The following is a 23,336-nucleotide window of genomic DNA, read 5'->3' as shown; positions in this document are numbered from 1 at the left end:
AAGAGAAAGAAAAGAAAAGAAAAGAAAAGAAAAGAAAAGAAAAGAAAAGAAAAGAAAAGAAAAGAAAAGAAAAGAAAAGAAAAGAAAAGAAAAGAAAAGAAAGGAAAGGAAAAGAAAAGAAAAGAAAAGAAAAGAAAAGAAAAGAAAAGAAAAGAAAAGAAAAGAAAAGAAAAGAAAAGAAAAGAAAAGAAAAGAAAAGAAAAGAAAAAGAAAAGAAAAGAAAAGAAAAGAAAAGAAAAGAAAAGAAAAGAAAAGAAAAGAAAAGAAAAGAAAAGAAAAGAAAAGAAAAGAAAAGAAAAGAAAAGAAAATGAACATTGCTCTGTAGCCTGGCGAGCGATTTGGTTCTGGGCTCTGTCACAGCTTACTCCATGAAAAGTAATAGTCCATGATGATGTACCCATGCACTTCTCCTTCCTGGAAAGGTGTCCTTACCAGGGACTTCTGTCCAGTCTCCCATAAGGACAGTGGAGGGGCAATGCCCCACATTCCCCAGTTGACTGGCCAGTCCTGAGGACACCTGCAGGTCCAGGGTCAGCCAGTGAGTTGTTTAGGAGAAAACCTAGCTTTTGCCTTCTTAATAAAAGCAGAAGCACTAATAGGAATGCAGAGATACAGCACACTGGCCCCCTGAAAAATTGCCAAATAAAAAATAATAGCTCTGTGGAGTTTAGACTTACCTAGTGTTAGGAGGTAAATAAACATGGTGTTTGGAGATTCTGATAGAAAACTTAGGTTTCTGCCTAAACAAGCCTTCTTTCATATTGTTGATTTTGCTTTCCATGCCTCGGCACTCATGAGACCTAATCCTTTAAGTTGTCAGTCTGTATGACCCTGTTGAATCTGTCAGAGGGCCAGATTTCTAAAGCTGCGGGTAGGTAGTCAGGGGAACGCAGTCACCCAGCTTGCATTAAAATAATGAACGTGTATCAAGATGACTTTTAGAGCTCGTCTGTGTTCAGCAAGCAGGAGTCATCAAACCAATCTCATTTCCTTCTGCAACATGTGAAGAGGCCATATAGAAATAAATATGAGTGTTATGGATTAGGTTTAGCAAGTTTTTTGATGTCATACTGCATGATATTTTTATAAGCAAGCTAGAGAAACATAGGCTACACCAAAGTGTTGCCAGATGAGTTTGTAATAACTGTTACACTGGAGGGATAAGTTAAGAAAGGTACTGGGTGCAACACTACTCTTATTTTCATTCCTGAATGGATAAGTAGGCATAAGGCCTGTATTGCTAAATGTCAAAAAGCAGAATGGTGCTGTAAGTACCCTGGATAATGCCAAAGTCATAACTGTGGGATTTAGCTGTTGAAAAAGTGGTGTGGAAAAACACAGTGTAAGTCATCAAGATAAATGTGACATCCTGTGTTTAGGCAAGAATAACCAAGTGCACCAATATTGTCTGACTGACTGGGCAACAGAACTGCAAAAGGCACCTCTATTACTGTGAATCATAGGCTTGAGTGTATGTTTTCACTTTCATACTGGTGTGAAAAGGCAAATGCTTTAGTGAGATTGGTAAACAAGAGTAATGCTGGAAAACAAAAGTAGTTATTTCTGTTTATCTGGTGTTGGCAAATCCTCACCTGAATGGCTGTGTTGTGTGGGGTATAGCCTTTCCAGGAAGATGTGGGCTACCTGGAGATTTATAAGAAAGATCACAAGTCTGAAAAAAAAAAGTCAGGAAATACTAAAATGCTTGAGAGGGTCTACCAGGGAAAAGAGCGCTGAGATGGCACAGTATAACAGTCTTCAGCTATCAGAAGTAGCTCTGAGGAAGGAAGGAAGTTGACCCTTGTTCTTTTCTTTTTTCTCCCTTTTATTAATTTTATTGAATCTCAGCAAAAAGTCAGAGCAATATTTTTAGTTGTAAGAAAAGTGAGGCACTGAAAAGTGTTACCCAAGGAGGTTATGCAAGTTCGTGATCAAAGGATAGGCCTGTGTTTGGGGATAAATTGCATCCATCTTTTCTTTCTGCAGGGATAAATTAGATGACCTCACAAGATTCCTACTTGCTTTATGATCTAGTAACTTCCTTAAGTTTTAACATTTCCAAGATATTATTAACAACATGGAGACAAAGAACTAGACTAGGAGAATTGTACATCTTGGATTATGTGGACTGAATAAACCCTGTATTTAAATTGAGTCACTGAAACATATGTGTGTGTGTGTGCATGTTTGTATAGATACCTATGTATGTATATACAGACACATTTGAGCACATATATCTATATATATAGTCTGTATATATGTATATAAATAGTCTATATATATATATAAAATACAAACTATTTGAATACAAGTCCTAGGAGGAGTGGTTGAGGGAGCTGGGGTTGTTTATCCTGGAGAAAAGGAGACTCGGAGGGGGCCTTCTTGCTTTCAACAGCTCCCTAAAAGAAGCCTGTAGCGAGGTAGCAGTTGGTCTCGTCTCTCAGATAAACAAGTGAGAGGACAAGCGGAAATGGCCTCAAGTTGTGCTAGGCAATGTTTACATGGGATATTAGGAAAAATCTCTTCACGCGAAGGTTGGTTAGGCATTGGAATAGGCTGTCCAGGGTGGAATCACCACCCCTGGAATTGTCCAGAAGGTGTATGGATGTGCCACTTGGGGAAATGGTTTAGTGGTGAACACAGTGGGGTTGAGTTAACAGTTTGACGCAATGATCTTAAAAGTCTTTTCCAATCTTAATGATTGTGTGCATACTTACATACGTGTATATATGTCTTTTATATCTCTCTCTTTACATGTGCATTCCACTGCCTCAGGCTATGTTTCCCTAAGTTGTCAGCTGCAATGTGTAGCCCTAAATCAGGTGTATCCAAAATGGCCTTCCCCACTTCAGAAAAATCATCAAAATAAGGCCTGATCAGCACGAGGAAGTGAATCACTCAGGAGCACTGATGGAAACGAGTATTCATGTCAAGTGATGTAAACCAGTACCCAGGGATATGTAAATGTCTTATAGAAAAGACAGGGAGGGTGAGCCAGCTATCCAAATCTCAACTTCCCACCAAAAAACACAACACCTGACCCAGCTGAAATGGAAAGCAGGGTTTTAGATAACCATGGATGGTATCATACCACTAACAGTTTATGACTCCCATTTCTGTCCAGTATTTCCCTTCAGTAAGGGGTTGGTTATCTTCATCTCTGCCCTCTGTGGCTCTGCCTTCATCCCATGGTACCACGAGTCTGTTGGAGCACTGGTGTGAGTAAAGGCCTTTGGGGTTAAGGCCATTGTTTCCTCAAAGAAAAGGAACAAAGCAGTGAAAGCCTATCTCAGTAGCAGTGTTATTGAACTCAGCCAGGTTTTCTGGTTAAGTTGTAAAAATCACTTGAAATACTTTCCCTATGGGGCTATATATTCTTCCACAGTTCAGCAAGGTACTTCTGGCAAGATTTTTCTCTTTCATCTCAAAATGATGGAGTAGAGTACTATAAAACCTGGTTTAGAATTCCTCTTTTGTCTTGTTTGCTGTTAATTTAGTTGTGGACTTTTATTTTCCAATAATTGGCTTTGTAGTTAATATTTGGGTACTCAGGAAAGACTGGAGGTACACACCAGTGTTAATCATCACACCATGAAAGACAGGGGTGGAGGAAGCACAATAATCAGATACCATGTTTACAAACCACTGCTGGTTGATAAATAAATCAAACTGTGTAATAACTCCACAGTTTTCAGTTGAACTGCACCTCAAATCCTGTGTTCAGTTTTGGGCCCCTCACTACAAGAAAGACATCGAGGTGGTGGAATGTGTCAGAAAAGGGCAACGGATCTGAGGAAGGGTGTGGAGCACAAGTTTTATGAGGAGTAGCTGAGGGAGCTGGGGAGAAAAGGCTCAGAGGGGACCTTCTCACTCTCTACAGCTACTTAAGAGGAGAGGAGTTTGTAGTGAGTTGGGGGTTGGTCTCTTCTCCTGAGTAACAAGCAGTAGGACAAGAGGAAATAGAGCCAAATTATACCAGGGGAGATTTAGATTGAAGAGTAGAAAAAAATTCTGTACAGAAAGGGTTGTCAAGCCTTGGAACAGGCTGCACAGGGAAGTGGTTGAGTCACCATCTCTGGAAGTATTTAAGAGAAAGACATGTAGACATGGCACTTACGGACATGGTTTAGTGATGGGCTTGGTAATGTTGGGTCAACGGTAGGTCTCAATCATCTCAAAGGTCCTTTCTAATCTGAATGATTCTGTGATTCCATGCTTTAGGCAAGGAGGATATTGATAGTCCTGAATTATGAATAGAAGTTATTTTATATTCCTGATGCTCTTTAACGTAGTAATGACATAGAAGTTAGCATGATGTGCATGCCCCTTTGTTTTAGTACAGAAGAAACCAAGAAAAAAAAACTATTTGAAGGGTGGCATTTGAAGTACTAGATGGCTGTATGTTTTACAAGCTTTGGCAAAGGGCAATATTCTATCATATGCTATTACAAATCTAAATAGAAAATATGCTTGCTTATTCCTTTATTTAAAAAAAAAATGTACTGCAATCCTCTTATGGTAATAGTTATTCCCGCAAAGGCTTTCCATGTTCATGATTGACACCTTAGAAATCTGAGAAGTTTAAGTGAGTAAGTGAGCTGACACAACACAGTTTGCAAACATTAATCCCCCAACAGCTGTGGGCAAGCAGTGTGGGAGGATTGTTCTCTTTACCAGTGCAGGAACCATGGTGTTGAAGCAGTTGTTTCCTTCTCACAGAAATCATCTCCTTTATAGTCACAGTAGAATCTACCATTGTCTCTAGGGCAGGAATGTCATTGACACATACTGGTGGACGCTTCTCTCTCAGCAGAGGGTAGCCTCTGGACTAAAGCATTTTGAATTTCAGTAGAAATAATTTCCTATTTTACCTTTGCCTCATGCCTATTCTTTTTTCCAGCATTGGGTCAGGAGGCTGAGTGGAAACAGCTATTGATATAACACAACACTTTCTTCAAAGTGCTATTCCTGCCACAGCTTTTTCACTGAATTAATTTTTCTCCTAAGAAGCAAGTATTAAATTCCACCCTACAAAACACTGTGAGAAGGTCAGCAGACAGACAGTATCTACCTCTGTATTTCTCCATGTTTTTTTCTTCTTTCAGCATTCAGGCCAAAAGCCACCAAGGGTTGGTATCCTTGTTCCAACTCAGGTCTTCTGACCTAATCTCCTGTCTTCTTTCTTGTGCCCAGGTATGCTGTAGTGAGTATCAAATAGGGGATTTGTGCTAGAGAAAAATGCAAATCAGACTAAGCCTCTCCTGCAGTCACAGACATATATGTGTAAAAGATGCATGTTAAGGCCCCTGCTTCAGAGAAGTGTTTAAGAGTATGTAGAAACTGGCAGATACCAAGACTGGCTGGAACAGAATACTAAATAATACTAATTTTACTAATTTTACATGTAAATCTCATGTGTAGTTTGGATGTTCAACTGCATGCTCTGAATCAGGGGGGAAAAAAAATCCCATTTTTCATCATCCCCAAGGCTGTAATTAATTGCTCTAGTCAGGTCTGTCCCTTTTTGTAAGTGGAAGTTCACGGAGGATTTCTAGCAGAAAGAGATCATCCCCAGCTCAAAATGTAGACATACCTCCATCCATTCAGACCCTGAAAACCTTCCTCTTCCCAGAGGGTTTTACTCTTTTTGCATGTTTGTCAGTTTGGTTATTTCAGCTGACAGAGTATTTGGATGCATGCATCAAGAGGCTAAGGGAAGAGGTAAGCATGCTCTCCAGCAGCTGTAGGGCATTCAGAGCCTAGGCATTTCAGCACATGAAGGAATTTCCAACAAGTTCGTGGGCTGAGCTCAGTTCCTCATCTGTAGGACAGGAGTCACCTCCTTGTCAGCCTTGCTGTTTTGCTGAAGGAGGGACTTTTTATTTTTCACATTTGAGATGCCATGGTGAATAGAGGTGTTCTATAGTGATTGGAAAAAAAAAAAAGTAAGAATCTGTTTTGTTGCAATATTGCAATTTAATTTGTTTCTTATTTTAAAGACATTTGAACATTTGAAATATACTCTGGTGTCTCAAGTACTGCAAAAAAAACTTTATTCTCTGAAGAGACCAAATAGTAATTCCTAATGCCCTTCAAGTAGGTTCTGGGACTTCGTAGTTGTTCTAGCTTTTATGTGCGTGTGATTGAAGAAAGAGTCTCCCAGCTCCCCCTTGTGTGGATGGTCGACTCCTGCTATGTCAAGCAGAAAACAAGTGTGATTTGTGCTGCTTTTGATCAGACATTTCTACAGCGCTTTGCTGCTGGAAAGCAGAATAATACTGTCACAAATTTTAAATTAACAAAATATGCCTAGAAGGGATTGGTAGCTCTTGTTCATCTGATTAATGTCAGACTTGTAAAGTCTGTTCTGCAACAAAAACAGCAGCAAATGCTCAAGTGAGAGATGTTAAAAACAGAGACTCTCCATTTTAGTGGATCTTTGTGTTTTAGTTATAATCTATTACTGAAGCACCCAGGACCAAATCACAAAATCAACTAGCATCGAGGGACTTGAATTAGCTTATATCTGTGTTCACTTTTAATTAGATTTGAAATGGCTATCCCACTGTAGTGCAGAAAGCAAGTCAGTACCATCCCCTCAGGCCTTATTACTGACAACAACCTTAGCATAGATCTGCATATTCAGCAGCTGGGTGGATAGGTGCTATGTGTTGGGAAATACAGGCAGGATTTTAAAAACATAGGATATATTTCATATCAACAACTCAATTTTTGCTCTCAAGTTGGGGGACTGAGGGATTTTTCTTACTAAAATGTTCATATCCTGGCAGGAGTTTTTGGATGCAACTTTTGTCTAACAGGTATCATCTCACGATAATATTTTGCTGCTCAACAGTGGAATCAAGGCAGCACTGGTAGCAAATATATTCTGTGCCACCTCATGTATTTTTATGGGTTTATTTTTCCCTTATGTACATTTCTGTTCCTTCAAGATGTTCTCTGAGACATTTCCAATTTCAGCACTCTGCCTGTCTCATCTAATTCAATTGTAAGCTCTTCTGAGCAAGGACCATATCTGGATTCTGCTTTCAAGTTTCATAACAGCAGTTCTGCAAAGTGATCTTTTTTAGAAAGTATCGTGATGAGGGAAGGAACTTAACTTCTCTATGGGAATTTTTCATGAGAGAAGAACATGTATTGATCTCCCAAACTTTCAGCAATATGGTACTCACAGGCACTCCTACTTTCATGTGCTCCACCCCCATTGGAAATGGTCAGTCAGATAAGCGAATTTTGCTTTAGGTTTCCATTAGATGGGAAGAGGTTTTTGTTTTCTTTATTTCACTGTATCATTTTCTCTTTTACTTCTCTTTCAGGCGTGAACAGAAAGGTCAGCTATTCCCTGGCAGACTCTGCAGATGGTTACTTCTCAGTTGACCAGTCATCAGGAATCATTATTTTGGAGCATCCTCTTGATAGAGAGCTTCAGTCTTCCTATAACATCACTGTAAAGGCCTCAGATCAGAGCATTGTGCTGACTTTGTCCTCATTTGCCACTGTGACCATTACAGTGCTAGACATTAATGACAACCCCCCTGTGTTTGAAAGAAGAGATTATCTTGTTACAGTACCTGAAGACACCTCACCTGGCACTGAGGTCCTGTCTGTTTTTGCTACAAGCCAAGACATTGGTACTAATGCTGAGATTGCCTATCTCATCAGATCCGGGAATGAGAAAGGGAAGTTCAGAATTAACTCAAAAACAGGTTTGTAAAGTGGCTCTTACTTGGAATGCTAATTGAAAGCATCAGAAAAAGGTGAATGCTTTCGGAAGGCTCTTGGACCAAAAGTTTTCCAAGACCAGAGGCTCACAACTTGTTAATGTGGAATTAGCTACACAGTTAAAACCAATTTTAGGTTGAAGGTTGATGTCAGTTACAGTCATGCTTAGCTGCCCCAGCTCAAGTGGAGAATACTTTTCTCCGTTAGTGTCTGTTGAAGCCAATGTAGATGTGACAGCCCATTAGCCAAACTGTGCAACCCTTAGCGTTCAGAACACTTGCAATGTTTACTTGCTTACCAGCTGAGTACAGCCTCAACTGTCTGCGCCTTAGAAAGCATCAAACAGGGCTACCAGTACGAAATAGGTGTCAGTCCTAACATGAGATTACTGTTTATGTAAGTGTATGCAACTTCCCTGACTTAGGTTGCTCTGACTTGTCTTTTCTGACAGTTGACTTCAGTGCTGATTTGGGCTGTGGTCTTTTTGGTTATACATCACAAATTTTAAAAATATACTGCTGCTTCTCTTTACAAAATACCAAGAAAAACTATCATATTTGGTGCAAATGGGTTATTTTCTTGGAATTTCCTTAGTGGGGTATATTCTTTATCCTTATTAAGGTTTTAGTCCATCAACTATGGATCAAGCAATACAATCGTGATTTTGAAAGCTGAAGGCAACACTTGAATGCAGCTGTAATAACCAGTAACCTGGAAAATCTCAAAATGATACATTGTGTCATTTATATAATTGTGTGCAAAAATCATTCTCCACTCTGCAGACACCACTGCCTTACATGGAAGGGACTTAACATAACTGTGTGTTGTCTGTCATCTGCATACTGTTGATTAGTACTAACAAAATTTAAATATAAATACGCCTAGACAGAGATACTTAACTTCACAGTTGATAATGAAGCCAAGGAAATAAATCAATAAAACCCCATAATGAACCTTAATCACACGGGGGGAAAAAAACCCAAAACTAGAACTATATAGTATTCATTAATATCTGACAGCTCTGTTATTATCCATTTAGAGGAAGGAGCTCAGTTTCTAGACAGCCAGGTGGTGATGTAGCATGCCCGATCAGAGCTTGAAAAATAATGTCCTTCACACCATTTATCAGTGGGAACTCTCTGCTAACCACTCGGAAGCTTCTCTTCAGGGCTCCTGCTCTCAGCAAGTCATGCTGAAAGGTAGAATTCATTTGGAGAGAGCCCAGACAAGATTAAGAGGAATGATCTGAGGTCTGTAAAATGTGACTTATGAGGAAAGACTGAAGGATTTGAGGCTGTTTAAGCTAGAGAAGAGAAGACATGCTGTTAGTATTCAGGCCTGTAAAAAGCACCTATAGAGGGGAGGGGAATAAACTATTCTCCATGCCCAGTCACGAGAAAAGGAGTTGTGAATGGGCTTAAATTGCATTTGGATTATTTTTATTAAACGATAGGAAGAAATTCCTAATTGTAATGATTGTTAAGTACTGAAATACATTTTGTAAAAAGGTTAGGAAACTGATGTTGCTGGAGGTTTATAAGAGTATTAGAGATGAGTTCATTCAAGAATCATCAGGTTGAGCTGACCTGTATTGGGCAGCAGCTGGACTAAATGACCTTTAAGCTCCACACATCCCTGCTTCTGGTGGGTCTATATTGAAAAGGATTTGGCTTGCCAAGGTTCAGGATTTGCTTTTAAGTCTTTCCTGCAGTGCCTGGTATTGCCTCCTTCAAGGCATCAGTAGTAATCTGTGCACAACCCACTCCACCTTCTTGTTAAGGTTATGGGAAACAAGTGGAGAGCTCGCATAGAAATCGCTTCTATCCTAGGGGGGGTCAGGGTGCATGGAGTGAATCAAGTTACAGAGAATCTTAATTTTGATCGCGTGGTGAAGTAACCCAAAATTTATAAACCTAGTTGAGTGGGGAAGTCTCTGTTTAATCACATAATTGATAGACAACTGATTTCTCAAAGGTATTCATATCCCATTCATTTGTGTGTAATTCGTGAGAAGTTAATTGCATGGGAGTGAATTTCTGTTGACTTGTCAGGGCTAATTTCCAGAGTCGACATCCAGTTCTCCCAAAAGCTCTGTGCATGAGATGGTAAATGGATGGATATGGCCCCCACTACTTCATCTATGATACTCAGATAATGAAAGTTATTTTCATGAGGAACCATTCATTGCTTCATGCCTTGCAAAGGTCCTTTCTGCAGAGGCAACCCAAATGCAATTGGCATCATTCTTTAATCAAATGACAGCAGTAGAAACATGAAAAAACATTTTTATTGGATTGGGCAGTCTTACAGTTAGTGCTGTATGTGTGCCATGGTGATAAATAACATGCTGTACTCTTTACTACAGTCAAATGCTTTATCCCATGGCATTATTTGTTTTTTGCTGGCTGTTGACTTTCCCTCCTTTGCTTCAAAGGAGTGATTTCCATTTTTGAAGCTTTGGATTTTGAATCGTGTAAGGATTTCTACTTAGTAGTGGAAGCAAAAGATGGAGGTACGCCAGCCCTGAGCGCCGTTACAACTGTAAATGTAAATGTGACAGATGTCAATGACAATGCTCCAAAATTCAGCCAGGAGGTCTACAGTGCAGTCATCAGCGAGGACGCAGCTGTCGGGGACTCAGTGATAATGGTGAGTGAGGCCGTGGGAGGCGTTTAGGTGGGGTGAAGCCCTCTGCCACATGACCCTTAAAATACTGCTACACTGGTTAATAATGATAATTACCATATCCTGAATCCCCCAAACTGTTCCCTAGCCAATACTCTGCATTTACTACTGCTTTCCAGGCTGCTGTAAGTTTCTCCCCAAAAGACAGTAGTAGTAGTAGTACTGACTATTTCTTTTTAACCCCTATATGCTGTCAAAGAGCAATGGCATATCCAAGGCATATTCAAGGTATTACATTTCATGAGTCAGGTAGAAACAAATGGGTTTTAATGGAAAGGCAGAATTCAGCTTTTCAGAAAGCAGAATCGTAGAATGATAGAATGGCCAGGGTTGGAAGGGACCTTAAAGATCCATCTAGTTCCAACCCCCGTGCTATGAATAGGGACACCTTTCACTACACCAGTATCTGTGTAGTCTGGCATGCAGTGTGTCATACCCAAAGCTCCCAATACTCTCACCTTGCAACTTGTAGATTCAGAGAGAAAGTGTTATGTGGAATAGTAAGATTAAAATATTCTGTGTTTCTTAGGGCTAGAATTTTGAGAAGGTCCAAGGAGAGCTTCCTGTCAAAAACTGATTAGGTTCATGCTTGTTGCTGTAGAGGTGTACAGTTCAGGTGTAACTAATCTGATGGAATATGAAGTCTAACTTTTTGGAGTGTTGAGCAATTAATGTATCATACAGATCACTTAATATCTCTTTTGCTAATTTTTACTCTTCTCTCAAAAAAAGTTGATAGCAGAAGATCTGGACAGTCCTCCCAATGGCCAGATTCATTTTTCCATAGTGAATGGGGATCAAGACAATGAATTTTCCGTTGATCCTGTTTTGGGACTCGTGAAGGTTAAAAAGAAACTGGATAGAGAAAGGGTAAGGCATGTGGAACTTCTTAAATTGCAATGACTTACAGATGTGCATTAATCTTTGCTTGTCTGCTAGCTTGAGTTGAAGGAGTTTCTTTTATACTCTGCAGCAATCAGTCTAAGATATTCCAACAGGTCTTTCTAATGTTTTCCCACTTCTTTCCATGCCAGCCCTGCCCCTAACCCTATCTACAAGCCAACTGTTCTGTAGCACTATACCTGATGAGAAACTTGTTTAAACATGTCTTAAAATGGCTCTTTGTGGTCCCCACAGCAACTGTTATCTCCCATGCAGGAGTGTCCTGGGAAAGGTGTCCTGAGGCGTCCCATTGGTCCTTTGTTTAACCCCTTCCTATTGGCTGTTGACCCTTTACCTGATGGTTTCTTTTGTGTGACCCTGAACTTGTGATTGGTTCTTGTGATTGGTTCCCCTTTGACCCTCCTAAAAGCCTTATAAACCCCTTCCCAACAATAAACTCTCTCTTGCCTCCTCTCCACGCCCGGTGTGCTGTCTCTGTGCCTGCCATGGGGCCACGTGGGTGCTGGGGGGAGGGGAGGGCACCTCTCCCCTCCAGGCTCGGGGCCTGAAAAACCCTGTCGCTGGAGTCCCCCTTCCCCGTCCCACAAGACGTCGGAAATGGTTCTTCAGACGGAGAAGGAACTAGAGCTGGGCTCCCCCACGTCGTGGATGGGGAAAGGGAAACCCATACTGTTCTGCTACCCTTCCCATCCTGCACCAACAGAGCAGCTGAGGTCAGATCAGGAGGGAAAAAGGCAACACTGGATTTCTCCTGTCGTGCCACTGGCAGCTGTTGCTGCCTTCCCTCTCCTGCACGTGCAAGCACACACATGTAGCTGTGTGTGAAACAGAGAGATTACAGCATTCTCCAGATTGTGGCACTGAACTGAGACCCAGCCTTTAATTAGTGCTCTGCAAAACATGTCATTGGGGAGGGGATGCTTTGAAGTGGCCAGGCTGTACCAAAAGTGAAAGAGTGCTTCATTAACAGATTCTGCTGCTTTGTTTGCTCACTCCATTATTCATTCAGGATTATTTATCACCATTTTGCCATAGCTAGCAATTAGCAGCTTTTGGAAAAAAAAAAAAAAAAAACAAACAAATGCAGTTGCCTGTGCTACTAGCTGGGCAGGAGAGTGCTAAATGGCTTCAGAAATGCTTCCTGCCTCCCAGCAATGCATCCATGAAGCTGGGGAAGCAGATTGCTACACTCAGAATAAGGGCTCAGCTGGAAAAGCTCTTTACTGGAAGCAGAGCTACTGCTCAGAATAGTGGCAGATATTCTTTCTGTATTATCACAAAGGCAGTATTAAATTGTCAGTATTTGGTTGCAGAATGACTTTATCAGAGACTGTCGAGGACAGGGAAGTAACAATGGCTGTGTCTGTTAAAAATGGGCTGTAATAAAAGCACAGGTTTAATTTCTTAACATGACTTTTTTTAGTTTCTGAAGCGCACTCACATACAGCTGCATTTAGATACACACATTTCCCTTCACCAGCATCAGCAAGTTTGATGCCATCTCTGTTAGATCTGTATTTTCCAAAGTTTCACTCTTAAAATAAGCTGTGATACTGTCTTTTTCTCTGCTTCCTTGGCACATTTCCTAGACACAGGTGTTTCTGACCCCTTCAGGGAGAATGATACATGATGCCCCATCTGCTGTAGATTCCCAAAGGCAGTGCTGACTCCCAGATTTTAGTGGTTTAAGGAAACTCATTTCCAGAGCTGTAATCACATAGAGACCATGACTTTTGCCATCTACCTTCCTGGTATACATTGAAATGAAAGCAAACAGAGCAAAAAAATGGGAAAGAGCTTACGAAACTGTCAGTCTTGGCTTTAGCTAGTGGTAGAAATCACAGTTAAAAAAAAAATACTAATTCTCTGTCTCAAGTTTCTTGACTTTCCTTAGTTCAGGATTCCTCCTCTCACCTGTGTCACTCTGCCCTCACCAAATTGCAGTCTTTCTCTTCCATACAACCCCCTAAAAAACATATGCCCTTTTTCTTTATGTTGGTCCCACATCCCAGACGAGCCCCCTTATTTTGTGTGCTTAGTCTATACTCCTCCCTACTACCAGGAATTTTATTTTTTTTTAATGGATTTGGATTTTCTTCCCCCTGCCCCCTCCAGAAAAAGCCCCATTGACATTATCTTGTTCTCCTCTGCAGGGCCACGTTTTTTCCCTTTCCAGCTCTGCACTGAGAGGGTGGAGCAGAGTGTTGTATCTGGCACATTTTGCCCTTTGCTCACTCTCCTGTAGAAGGATTCAGGGGCAGATGTGTCAGCAGCTTTCCCTGGGGAGCAGGGAGCAATATACAGTAAAAAGCAGTTGTAAGACCTAAGGAGGCCAACATAAGGATGCAGTTCAGAAAATCCAACTGTCATCCATAAACTGTGCATAGACAGAGCTTTTGCAAGTTGTCACATATGCTCACACCTCACACATGGGCACGTATGTGTGTAGAGGGCCCATGGATGATGCGCTGAACTGCCCACACTATGCTGAGTAGTTTCTGTATGTTGCAAACAAGAAGGCTCAAGCCCCCTTATCTTCTAAATGGTGGATAATATTCTGTTGCTGCAGAGACTGTTGTCCCTAGTACTCCCAAATGTTTCCGAGTGTTTAAGCCAACTGCCCGTGAACTTTTTCTTGGCTCTCCATCTCCATGTTAGAAACAATGTGTGTCAAACTGATGCTGGCTCTAATAAGCAATTTATATAATATCCTGGAAACCAACCATAAGATAAATAGAATCAGGTCATATATCCCAGCTGACACCTAGGAGAGATGAAAGTGTAAGCCACAATACTAATAACTGAGTTCAGATATTATCTGTTGTTTATTTTCTGTCTGCCCCTTTTTTTCAGGAATGTATTATCTGATACAGTTATTTTAATACAATGAAGCTGTTATGTTTATTGATAGCCTTATAAAACAGAAGTTGAGACACAGTGTGGCAATAAACAGGATAATGTTATGCTACGGGCAGGAAGGTAATGAGGCCAAACAGCTTTCCTCTGAATATGGAAGGTGGTGCATTGGATGTAAAGAAACTGGGTTGAAATTTAGGACCGCTTTCACAATGATTTAATGTTTTCACCTTTTTGCAGATATCTGGTTATTCATTAGTTATCCAAGCAAGAGACAGCGGCACCCCTCCTTTGTCTTCATCTGTGACGGTCAATGTGGACATTTCTGATGTGAACGATAACAGCCCTGTATTTACTCCAGCTAACTACACAGCTGTAATTCAAGTAAGTTTATCCTGAACATCAGAAACTCCTCTGACTTTTAAAGTGCAGGAGCATTTGGTTTCAGTTAAGTAGCTTTTGATGATCTATCTGCAAAAGATGTATCAAGTGATCTTAACTAAAAGAAATGATAAACAATTTTTTTTAAAATCTTTGGTAAGTTTCTGTTTTCTGAGGCTCCTTAACCACAGCATCTGTCACACATTTTATCATTCATCCCTGTTGCACCAAGTACCCTATCCTCAAAATGTCTGCTCTGGAATAAATTCACCTTTCTTTACACCTTGTTCAGGGTTTGAGCCTTAACTGTTAGTCAGACCTGATCAGACACAGTATCAGGCAGAGCTCAGCAGTCCCTGGAGATGTGATGGGTACCTTAATTTCTGCTACTGGTCCGTGGGGCATAAGCAGTGTCAAATAAGCACAGGTTGTGAAACACCATCTTGTCCAAAGAGCATTCAGTTGAATATTCTCGATAGCAAAATGTGGTATTTTATAATTGAGATATGTATCATTTTAATCCTTTTCTTTATACGCTGTGTATATGTGTAAAGGAAAATAAACCAGTGGGCACAAGCATTTTGCAGCTGGTAGTGACAGACAAAGACTCTTTTCACAATGGCCCCCCTTTTACCTTCACCATCCTCACTGGCAATGAAGAAGAGGAGTTTACACTGGACCCTCATGGCGTTTTAAGGTCTGCAGTCATCTTCAAACACATGGTCTCAACTGAATATGTGCTCTGCGTGCAGGTATGTCTTGATTTTTATATCTGTACAGAAACAAAAAAACCCTCATAGTTGTAGGTAACCTGTACATTACCTTTATGGGTTGGTTTTAATTGACTGTATTCTATGAGTAAATACCACACATTCCAGTTTACAAATTCACAATACAGTATATTTCCTTTGATGTTCAAAAACCTGATTTCATATAAATATAAATAGGTAGCCAGCCACCTTTCCAATTTCCTTGGCATGAAATGAATTTTCTGAGCAGCGACCGTTATGGTTTAAGATTTTCATCATTTTTTTCTGTAGCTAAGCAAGGAAAATAAGCAAAAATGCATTATATACATAAAAATATACCACAGAACAAGTGACAGTAAAATACTGTTCTAGGAAGGAAAATCACTTCTGCTTTTAATCATAAATTTTTGGAAGCCTTCCAAGAATTCATGAAATCACATTTCCAAGGTCAACTTAGCCTTTAAAAATGTCAAAAATAAGACATTCAATAGAGGTCCAGCTCAAACTTAGCTTTAGAGTAATTGTTGAGAAGCTTTGTAACCAGGGTAATTTTGATTACCAAAACTAGTAAATCCAAAAGTAATTTGTCCACATTTCTTAGGCCTGACAGAGAAGATGTATTAGGGTTTATTAAATATGCAAGTCTAGGCAATGAACTACACCCTTTCATTGAAATGAGTCATGGTCCTATAAGCTGCATTTGAAGTGCATTCTTCCCTTACTTCTCTCTTCTACTTGGACTTTGCGACTATAAATAACAATTAGCTGGGGTTGATATAGTCATTCTAGCTGTCTCCTAATACATACCTATCTGCCCACTCAGCTTATCTACAAACTGTAAACCCGTTGCATATAAGCCCGTGTTACCATAGCTCGTTGAGCTTAGCATCGCTCATAAGTTACAATTGTTCTAGTTACCGATACCAACCTAATCTTAGACCCATAAACATCTCGCTGCTTTCATCTCCAAGATGTTTATAAATTAATTGATGTTTTACAGAATCAGTGCCCATTTCTATTTATATCCTGATAGACCATCCCCCCTCCTATTTTGATTTCGCAGCTACCTCTGCTAGGAACAACTAGTCGGTGTCCACTTGTATTTTATATTTCACGACTTAAATGCCACTTACATCCGTTGCATATCCTGCTTTCAGGGTAATTTGCTAGCCAAAGTTCTAATACAGCCAAAACCGAGCATGAGAGTTAAATCTAAGCAGCATCCTCTAGCTTTAGAGATCCAAGGATTTCATATAAATGAAATATTAGACAGACCACCATGTCTGAGATGCACCAGTATGCTCAGAAAACCACACTGTTGGATTTTGGAGGCATAATTTCTCCCAGTATTATTTTCTTTAGAGATTTCTGCAATGAAAACATATTTTATAGTTTCCTATTGTGTATAGACCTTAGAAATGCTTTTTTCCATTCATATGTGCCAGAGTGCTGCTTTCTCCTCTCCACCATCAGGTTCCTTCTCTGTGTTAGGTTTATTAAGAAGTAATGTTAAAATGGAAAGTAGAATGGGATGTAAGCTCTGTGCATGTACGTGTGTATTTGCACACATATATATAAAATCTTTTTTTAAATACTCCACCAAGTTCTTTAAGGAGTGAAGATGAATGAATTTTAGAGTGTCTTAGAGTTATTAATCCATGCATAGTAATGCCCATGTTACTGTTCTCATCCTGCCATTTTTTTCGTCAACTTGTAAATTTTCCTTCTTGTGTCCAAATACAAAGATCTTTGGGCGTGTGCTACATCTCTGTCCAGTGGTAGTTCAGCCTTCTGTTCCTCTCTGGAGCAAGCAAATGTGTGGAGCAGTATATCTTAATATTGACTTCAATGAAAAAATTTTCTTAGTGTAGGAAAGGACACTGATTCGGGTTTGCACATGTTTCGGTCAAAATGGCCTTGGGTTTTTTGTCATACTTGCTCTTTTGCTCTCTATAAAAAAAAGTGCAAATCATGCTATTATACGTGCTCTGGGTCATACAGTCATCTCTCCAAGTGCAGTGCTGCTCTCATATTTTATTGTTAGCAGCAGCACAAGCACCTATTTCATTTTTGGAGGATGATAAATTTTATTTATTTCAAGCATGTTTCTTGATTGCTTCAGGTAAAGTAGTACAGAGTGCTGTAGAAAAATTCTGAACTCCCTCACATCCACACAAGTTAAGCAAGGTCTGAAATGCTTTGGAGCACACCAAGCAATGTAGGAAGCTGATATTTCACTGGACTTCAGTCCCTTCCCAGGATAGAAGTGAGCCCAAACTCCATTTGGTGCAGAATATAACACATTGCTGGTATATTCTCCGCTGTGAAGATGACAAGTGATAGCTATGGGATCCTGGGAACATTTCAGTTTGAGTAATGAGACATTCTACTGACACATTTCTCTATGCAATCCACTTAGAGATCTCTGCTTCCCTAAAGAGTTTCTAAGTTCCACTGCTAGAAATGGCTGAGATATTTCTTTGCATATGTATTTTGCAAATACATTTGGGAAGTTCTTTTGGGAAGTCTTCAGAATTACTGATGCTGCGAAAATATACATACAAAAAAGTTGTGGTTGTAGGCTGTGTTCTATGTGTGTTTTATTTCTGGATTTATTTTTTTTATTTTTTTCTAAATTACATTAGGCAAAGGACTCTGGGAAGCCTCAGCAGGTTTCCCACACCTACGTTCAGGTGAGGGTTATTGAAGAAAGCATTCACAAACCAACTGCCATTCCACTGGAGATTTTCATTGTCACCATGGAAGATGATTTTCCTGGGGGAGTCATCGGGAAAATTCATGCCACAGATCAGGATGTGTATGATGTCCTCACATATACACTAAAATCAGAACAGAAAAGTTTGTTCAAGGTCAACAGCCATGATGGCAAGATCATTGCCCTTGGAGGGCTCGATAATGGCAAGTATGTCCTAAATGTCTCTGTCAGCGATGGCCGTTTCCAGGTACCCATCGATGTTGTGGTCCACGTGGAGCAACTGCTACAAGAAATGCTGCAGAATACAGTCACCATTCGTTTTGAGAACGTTTCCCCAGAAGACTTCGTGGGTCTTCACATGCATGGGTTCAGGCGTACCTTGCGAAACGCGGTGCTCTCCCAAAAACAAGACAGCCTACACATCATCAGTATTCAGCCAGTGGCAGGCAGCAATCAGCTTGACATGCTGTTTGCAGTTCAGATACACAGTGGTGGTTTCTATAAGCCTGCCTTTTTGATTCAGAAGCTTACCAATGCAAGGAGACATTTGGAAAATGTGATTCGTATTTCTGCTATCTTGGAGAAGAATTGCTCTGGACTGGATTGTCAGGAACAACACTGTGAGCAAAGTCTGTCCATTGATTCACATTCCCTGATGACCTATAGCACGGCACGAATTAGTTTTGTGTGTCCCCGCTTTTACAGGAATGTGCGCTGCATGTGCAATGGTGAGTACTGCTCCCTTTTCCCCTTCCATCTTTGCATATTATGCGATAGGATCTATTTTATTCCTCTGACACAGATTAGAAGGGGCATTTCAATTCAGTCCTCTAAAGCATGACTGGCTGATGCGTTGTGGGAATTGATTTCTCAGGCTCAGGAAGAATTGTTCGTGTTTACTGATGTAAATGGAAGTTTATGAACTTTGGCCTTTTACGACAAAGACCGCTTTCCTGGAGGCTCCGTAATCAGAGCCATCAACCAGCTTCCAGGGGAGGGGAAGGAATGGGAGAGAGAGAGGAGAGGGAGGGATGTGGTTTCCCACCCAGTTAGTGCCACCACTGGAATAAACCTGGAGTCTGACCGTAGCAGAGCAGTCTGGTCTGCAGTGATGCACCAGCAGCCTCCAAGGAAAAGCACCCCTGACCTAAGACAGGCAGGTGGAAAGACTGTTTGCAGTCCTGTTTTTGCAGAGAGGCATGATAATCAGTGAAGTATTTTATTAGCAATTCCTGACCTTTAATGCTGCAGCAGGGGTCAAGGAGCAGCCTTGACCCTAAAACTGCTCCACTTTTGGCAGAGATTCCATGGGCATATGACAAATAGACTCAAGAGCCAGTCTTCCATATGATTCTGGACTTGGATTTTAAAACCTTAGGAGTTATAATACTAGCTCTGTTTCTTTTGTTTGCCAGGCCATTTGCTCCTCATTCCGCTTCATTTAAGAGCAGAGAAAAAAGCTGCTGTAAAATCAATACATCCTAAGTCTCCCTCATCTTAAGCACACATGCACACAGAGCAGGACAAGAATTCAGCAGCCATGTCCCTCAATAACCAACCTTTGTTTCTGCAGCAGTCAGCAGGGCTTCATGTTTTACCATTGACCTCAGTGGGGATGAAAATAGGCATAAATTGCATAAAACTCAACCAGAAATCATTTTTTTCCTGCGGCACATGAATAATAATGCCATAGAAGTTCAATTCTGTAAAAAATACCATAACTCTGTATCTGAGGTACATTCGAGAGCAGACTATCTGGTCAATTTTTAAGTAATAGTGCTTTAGGTTTCAAATAGGCATATCTAGTACAACAATAGTCAGCATTTTGTTACACATGAAAGGCTCTGAAATAAAGAATTTTCACAGGTTTAAAAGGGACAGTGCTGCAATATCCTCCAGTCAAGTCCAGGAGCCAGTGCAGAAACACGGTCTGCAAAATATTTTTATATTCTCTAAGTCATAACTTAGTCTCATTTTTGTATCAAGAAATCACAAATCCTCATCTCCTTGGGGACAGTGATAGTCCTCACTGACAGAAATTTGTTTTCTGGCAGCCAAAATTTTCACTGTTTATAATTTCATTTCACTACTTATTAAAGTTAATAATGATGTATTATTCCCTCTGCCTCGTAATCCCTTAGCTTAACTCCAAAAAAGGAACTTTGCAGTGCAGTACAGTTGTGATCCAGGCACACTCTCCCTTTTTCTCCCTGCACAGCGGGTTTGCAATGGAAGCACAGAAATTCAGCTGGGACAGCAATTTCCAAATTTTTCTGTCATGTACCAGTCAATCCTCAAAATAGATGGCAGGCTGCTGGAAGGGCAGTGCGCTTCTGCGACCGTCTGTGGTCCCCAGCCTCTGGACCATTTATCATGGCCTTAAAGACTGCTGTATGGGAACAGTTAGAACAGGCAGCTTGTCTTGGTCCAGCTGAGAAGCTGGATGGGGTTCCCATTGCTCCTGTTCAAGCACTATGTGCTGATTTCCCAGGGGTGATCCACAGGATTTGGGGTGGGGTTGTGCCTATCCAGCCTGTCATCCAGCCTGTAGTAAAAAAGTGTCAAAGGTGCCGATTTAGGTATAGCTGCCAAAGAGGTGAAAATCTTGGTGCATATTACTTGCACAGATATAAGAGACCTTGGTTGGAAGTGAAAATTCATGCTTTGGCCTTCTCCTCATCAGGTAATGCTTCAGCCTCTTCTTTTTTAATTATAGGAGCCACAAAAAATATCTTGGTATTTAGGTAAGTACCCGGACACACACTGTGTTTTCTCACATAGGAGGTAACATGCACTTCTGAGGGTATATTAGTTAGACAATGTATGGACAGTTTTGCTTTTAGAAGGCTAAAGATTAAAGAGTGATAAAAATGCAAATGCTTCTTCGATCTTGTACATGCACATAAATGCAGCAAGTCAGGAAAAAGTGCAAAATTTATTTTGGCTTGTTTAATAAGACAGCATTAGCAAGATATTATCAGTATAACAGAAGTATTATACTTCCTTTGTTACTAAGATAGTTTCACATCCAGTAAATATTAACAGTTTGAATTATGACAAAGCCATTAAAGTATTGCATATGTTTCCAGTGATATGATTCAATTATGACCCAGAAAGCTTGAGTTTGAACTAATTCACTCATTCCTGAAATATATATCATACTTGGAGTGTTTTTCCCACTGGCAGATGTCACAGATATGCACAATTTATGCATGCCAGCTGTGCATAACTTACCTAGATTACCTTTGTGAGCAAACAGAGTTATCTAACGTGAAAATGCAGAGAGACTGTAAAGCAGGCAGTGGGTGAACTTTGGAAGTTCATCAGCTCAGCTCTGGAAGGATAAGTTCGAAAGTTCACGTGCATCAATCTTTGCCTTTAAAATCAATAAAATTGAACTAAAGAGTTTTTCAATAACAGACTGTCTCCTTAGATTTCTGCCTCATCTGTTTGTGTTTGTATGAAAAATATTGTCACAAAGTAGGATTTGTTTTGGTGTGACCATAGGGCTATGCTTACCAATCTCCCATCACATGGTGTGAGATATGCAAACAACTGTCACTGCTGGGGGAAAATAAAGATAGGAGGAAGGGAATAAATATATTCATATAAAATAGTTTGCATGGCATTCTCAGTTTTCAGAAGCAAAAATCTATTCTATATTTTTTGCATGATGTAAAGTAATTCTTTTGTGTTGAGATAAAGATACAGAGAAGAAGCAGGTTTTGTTGGGACTGCTTTGCTGTAGAGTTGTTCTGCATTATAATCTGAAAAAAATGAGGTTACATTATTATTTTTATAGGAGAAGGCTGGATTGAAATAATCTTGACAAATGTGGATATATATCTACATCCATGCTGGTCACTCCAGGCCCCATTTGCAGACACTGGAAAGAATGAGGTGTTCTTAATGATGTGATACATCTCTCCCTAGATGTCTAAAGTCAGTCAGATGAATCATGCCCTAAAGTTAGATGAGATGAATTCCATTTCAAATGTTTAATAAGGTTCTGGCCTAATAGTTTGAAAGAATTTTTCTAACGGACGCAGAAGTGTTCAACAAAAGTGCAGACACATCCACATTATTTAATCAAGAGAGTAGCAGTCTTGGACCACTTTCTCATGAAGCAGGATAATTCAGACTTTATGAAGCCCTTTCTAGCATTTTGTGAATGCTCTGACAAAAGAAAATCATAGACTGTGAGAATCTGCTATTAATATAGGACCTGTTTTTCAGAGGTGGTTTTTGCCCTCAGCTCCACAGAGCACACACTGTCTTAAAGAGTACTGGGTGCTCTGAAGGACTGGAAATCAAGAACCCAATTCTTATGTGTACAACACTGCTTTTCCCATTTTCAGGAAGCACACATGTATGTACTAATGAGCCTGGAATTCTCCTGGCAAGGAAGAGTGAAGAAGAAGGTGTCCTGTCTGTGCTTGGGAAACCAAGAACTGCAGATAACTTTGATAGATTTGATCTGGCCATAGTCCTTTTAATGTTGCACTTGTGTAAGGAAAGATGTTTCTCTCTGTGAACATCTCTGACATTAAGTCTCATGCTGAGAATGCACAGTCTCGTATAAAATGTGGGAGAATTGAAGTGTGAAGTGGGGGCACAATTGTAGAATCAGGGCGAGTGGGAATTGGTGTCTATCACTTAAGGAGTCCTAAGGGAAGCTGTGATCAAGGAGTGGATGGAAAAGGTCAGATGTCTCGTTTTTCTAAAACTCGGAGACATTCTATTTTACTGGGATGTACTGTGTGACACAGTTTTCCAGGGTTACCTGAGCTAGATGAACCCCATTGCTGGCTGGTGCAGAAACAATTTTGCAGTGTCTGTGCTGATGTGTATAGAATAATCATTACCTATAACACCTGGTCACCATGCCCTAAAAATAAAAGTAGATTGCAGATCATGAGTTCCCTCCCCACTAAAGTAATTACTACTTCAAATAGCAGTTTGGAGTTTGTTTTGCAAGCTTCCTGCAACTCTGGCCCTCATGGTCTCCCTCCTTTCAAGCCTTCTTCTGCAAGTGAGAGAAACAGACTCTTTTGATACTCATACAGACTCAGGAGAATGGGCTGATAGAAAACGACAAAATATCACAAGGTGTAAGTTGAAATGATTGAAGTACTCAATTTTCAAAATATATTTACAATCCTATTTTTTCTCCTGTTTTTGAAAGAGTAGGAATTAAATACGTCTCATTTTGCAATGGAAGAGTGTTTTCTTCCTCAGTATACTGGTTAGAAGATTGAAATGCTTTTATCTTCATTTAGAGAATTAAGCTGATCTGTCAAAA

At 40.2% G+C, this 23,336-nt stretch overlaps 1 protein-coding gene across 10 annotated transcripts in view; it reads left to right on the top strand.

Moving 5' to 3' along the window:
- FAT3 (FAT atypical cadherin 3) overlaps positions 1-23,336 on the top strand; it is a 407,022-nt gene that overhangs the window by 344,426 nt on the left and 39,260 nt on the right. For 9 of the 10 annotated variants that reach the window (XM_027750637.2, XM_027750635.2, XM_027750638.2 and 6 more), the window contains 6 exons: positions 7,339-7,728; positions 10,179-10,393; positions 11,162-11,299; positions 14,429-14,572; positions 15,124-15,321; positions 17,964-18,762. In XM_027750637.2, coding sequence (XP_027606438.1) covers positions 7,339-7,728; positions 10,179-10,393; positions 11,162-11,299; positions 14,429-14,572; positions 15,124-15,321; positions 17,964-18,762 — 1,884 coding nt within the window. Of the gene's footprint in view, positions 1-7,338; positions 7,729-10,178; positions 10,394-11,161; positions 11,300-14,428; positions 14,573-15,123; positions 15,322-17,963; positions 18,763-23,336 lie in introns of those variants that run through there. The other variant, XR_005563057.1, reaches the window with a different exon arrangement.

This window comes from Pipra filicauda, unplaced genomic scaffold, assembly GCF_003945595.2.
Source record: "Pipra filicauda isolate LSUMZ 115617 unplaced genomic scaffold, ASM394559v2 scaffold184_size3518187_pilon, whole genome shotgun sequence".
Classification (NCBI taxonomy): domain Eukaryota; kingdom Metazoa; phylum Chordata; class Aves; order Passeriformes; family Pipridae; genus Pipra; species Pipra filicauda.
The sequence above is the reverse complement of the archived record's forward strand: the minus strand, read 5'-3'. Positions and strand labels throughout refer to the sequence as shown.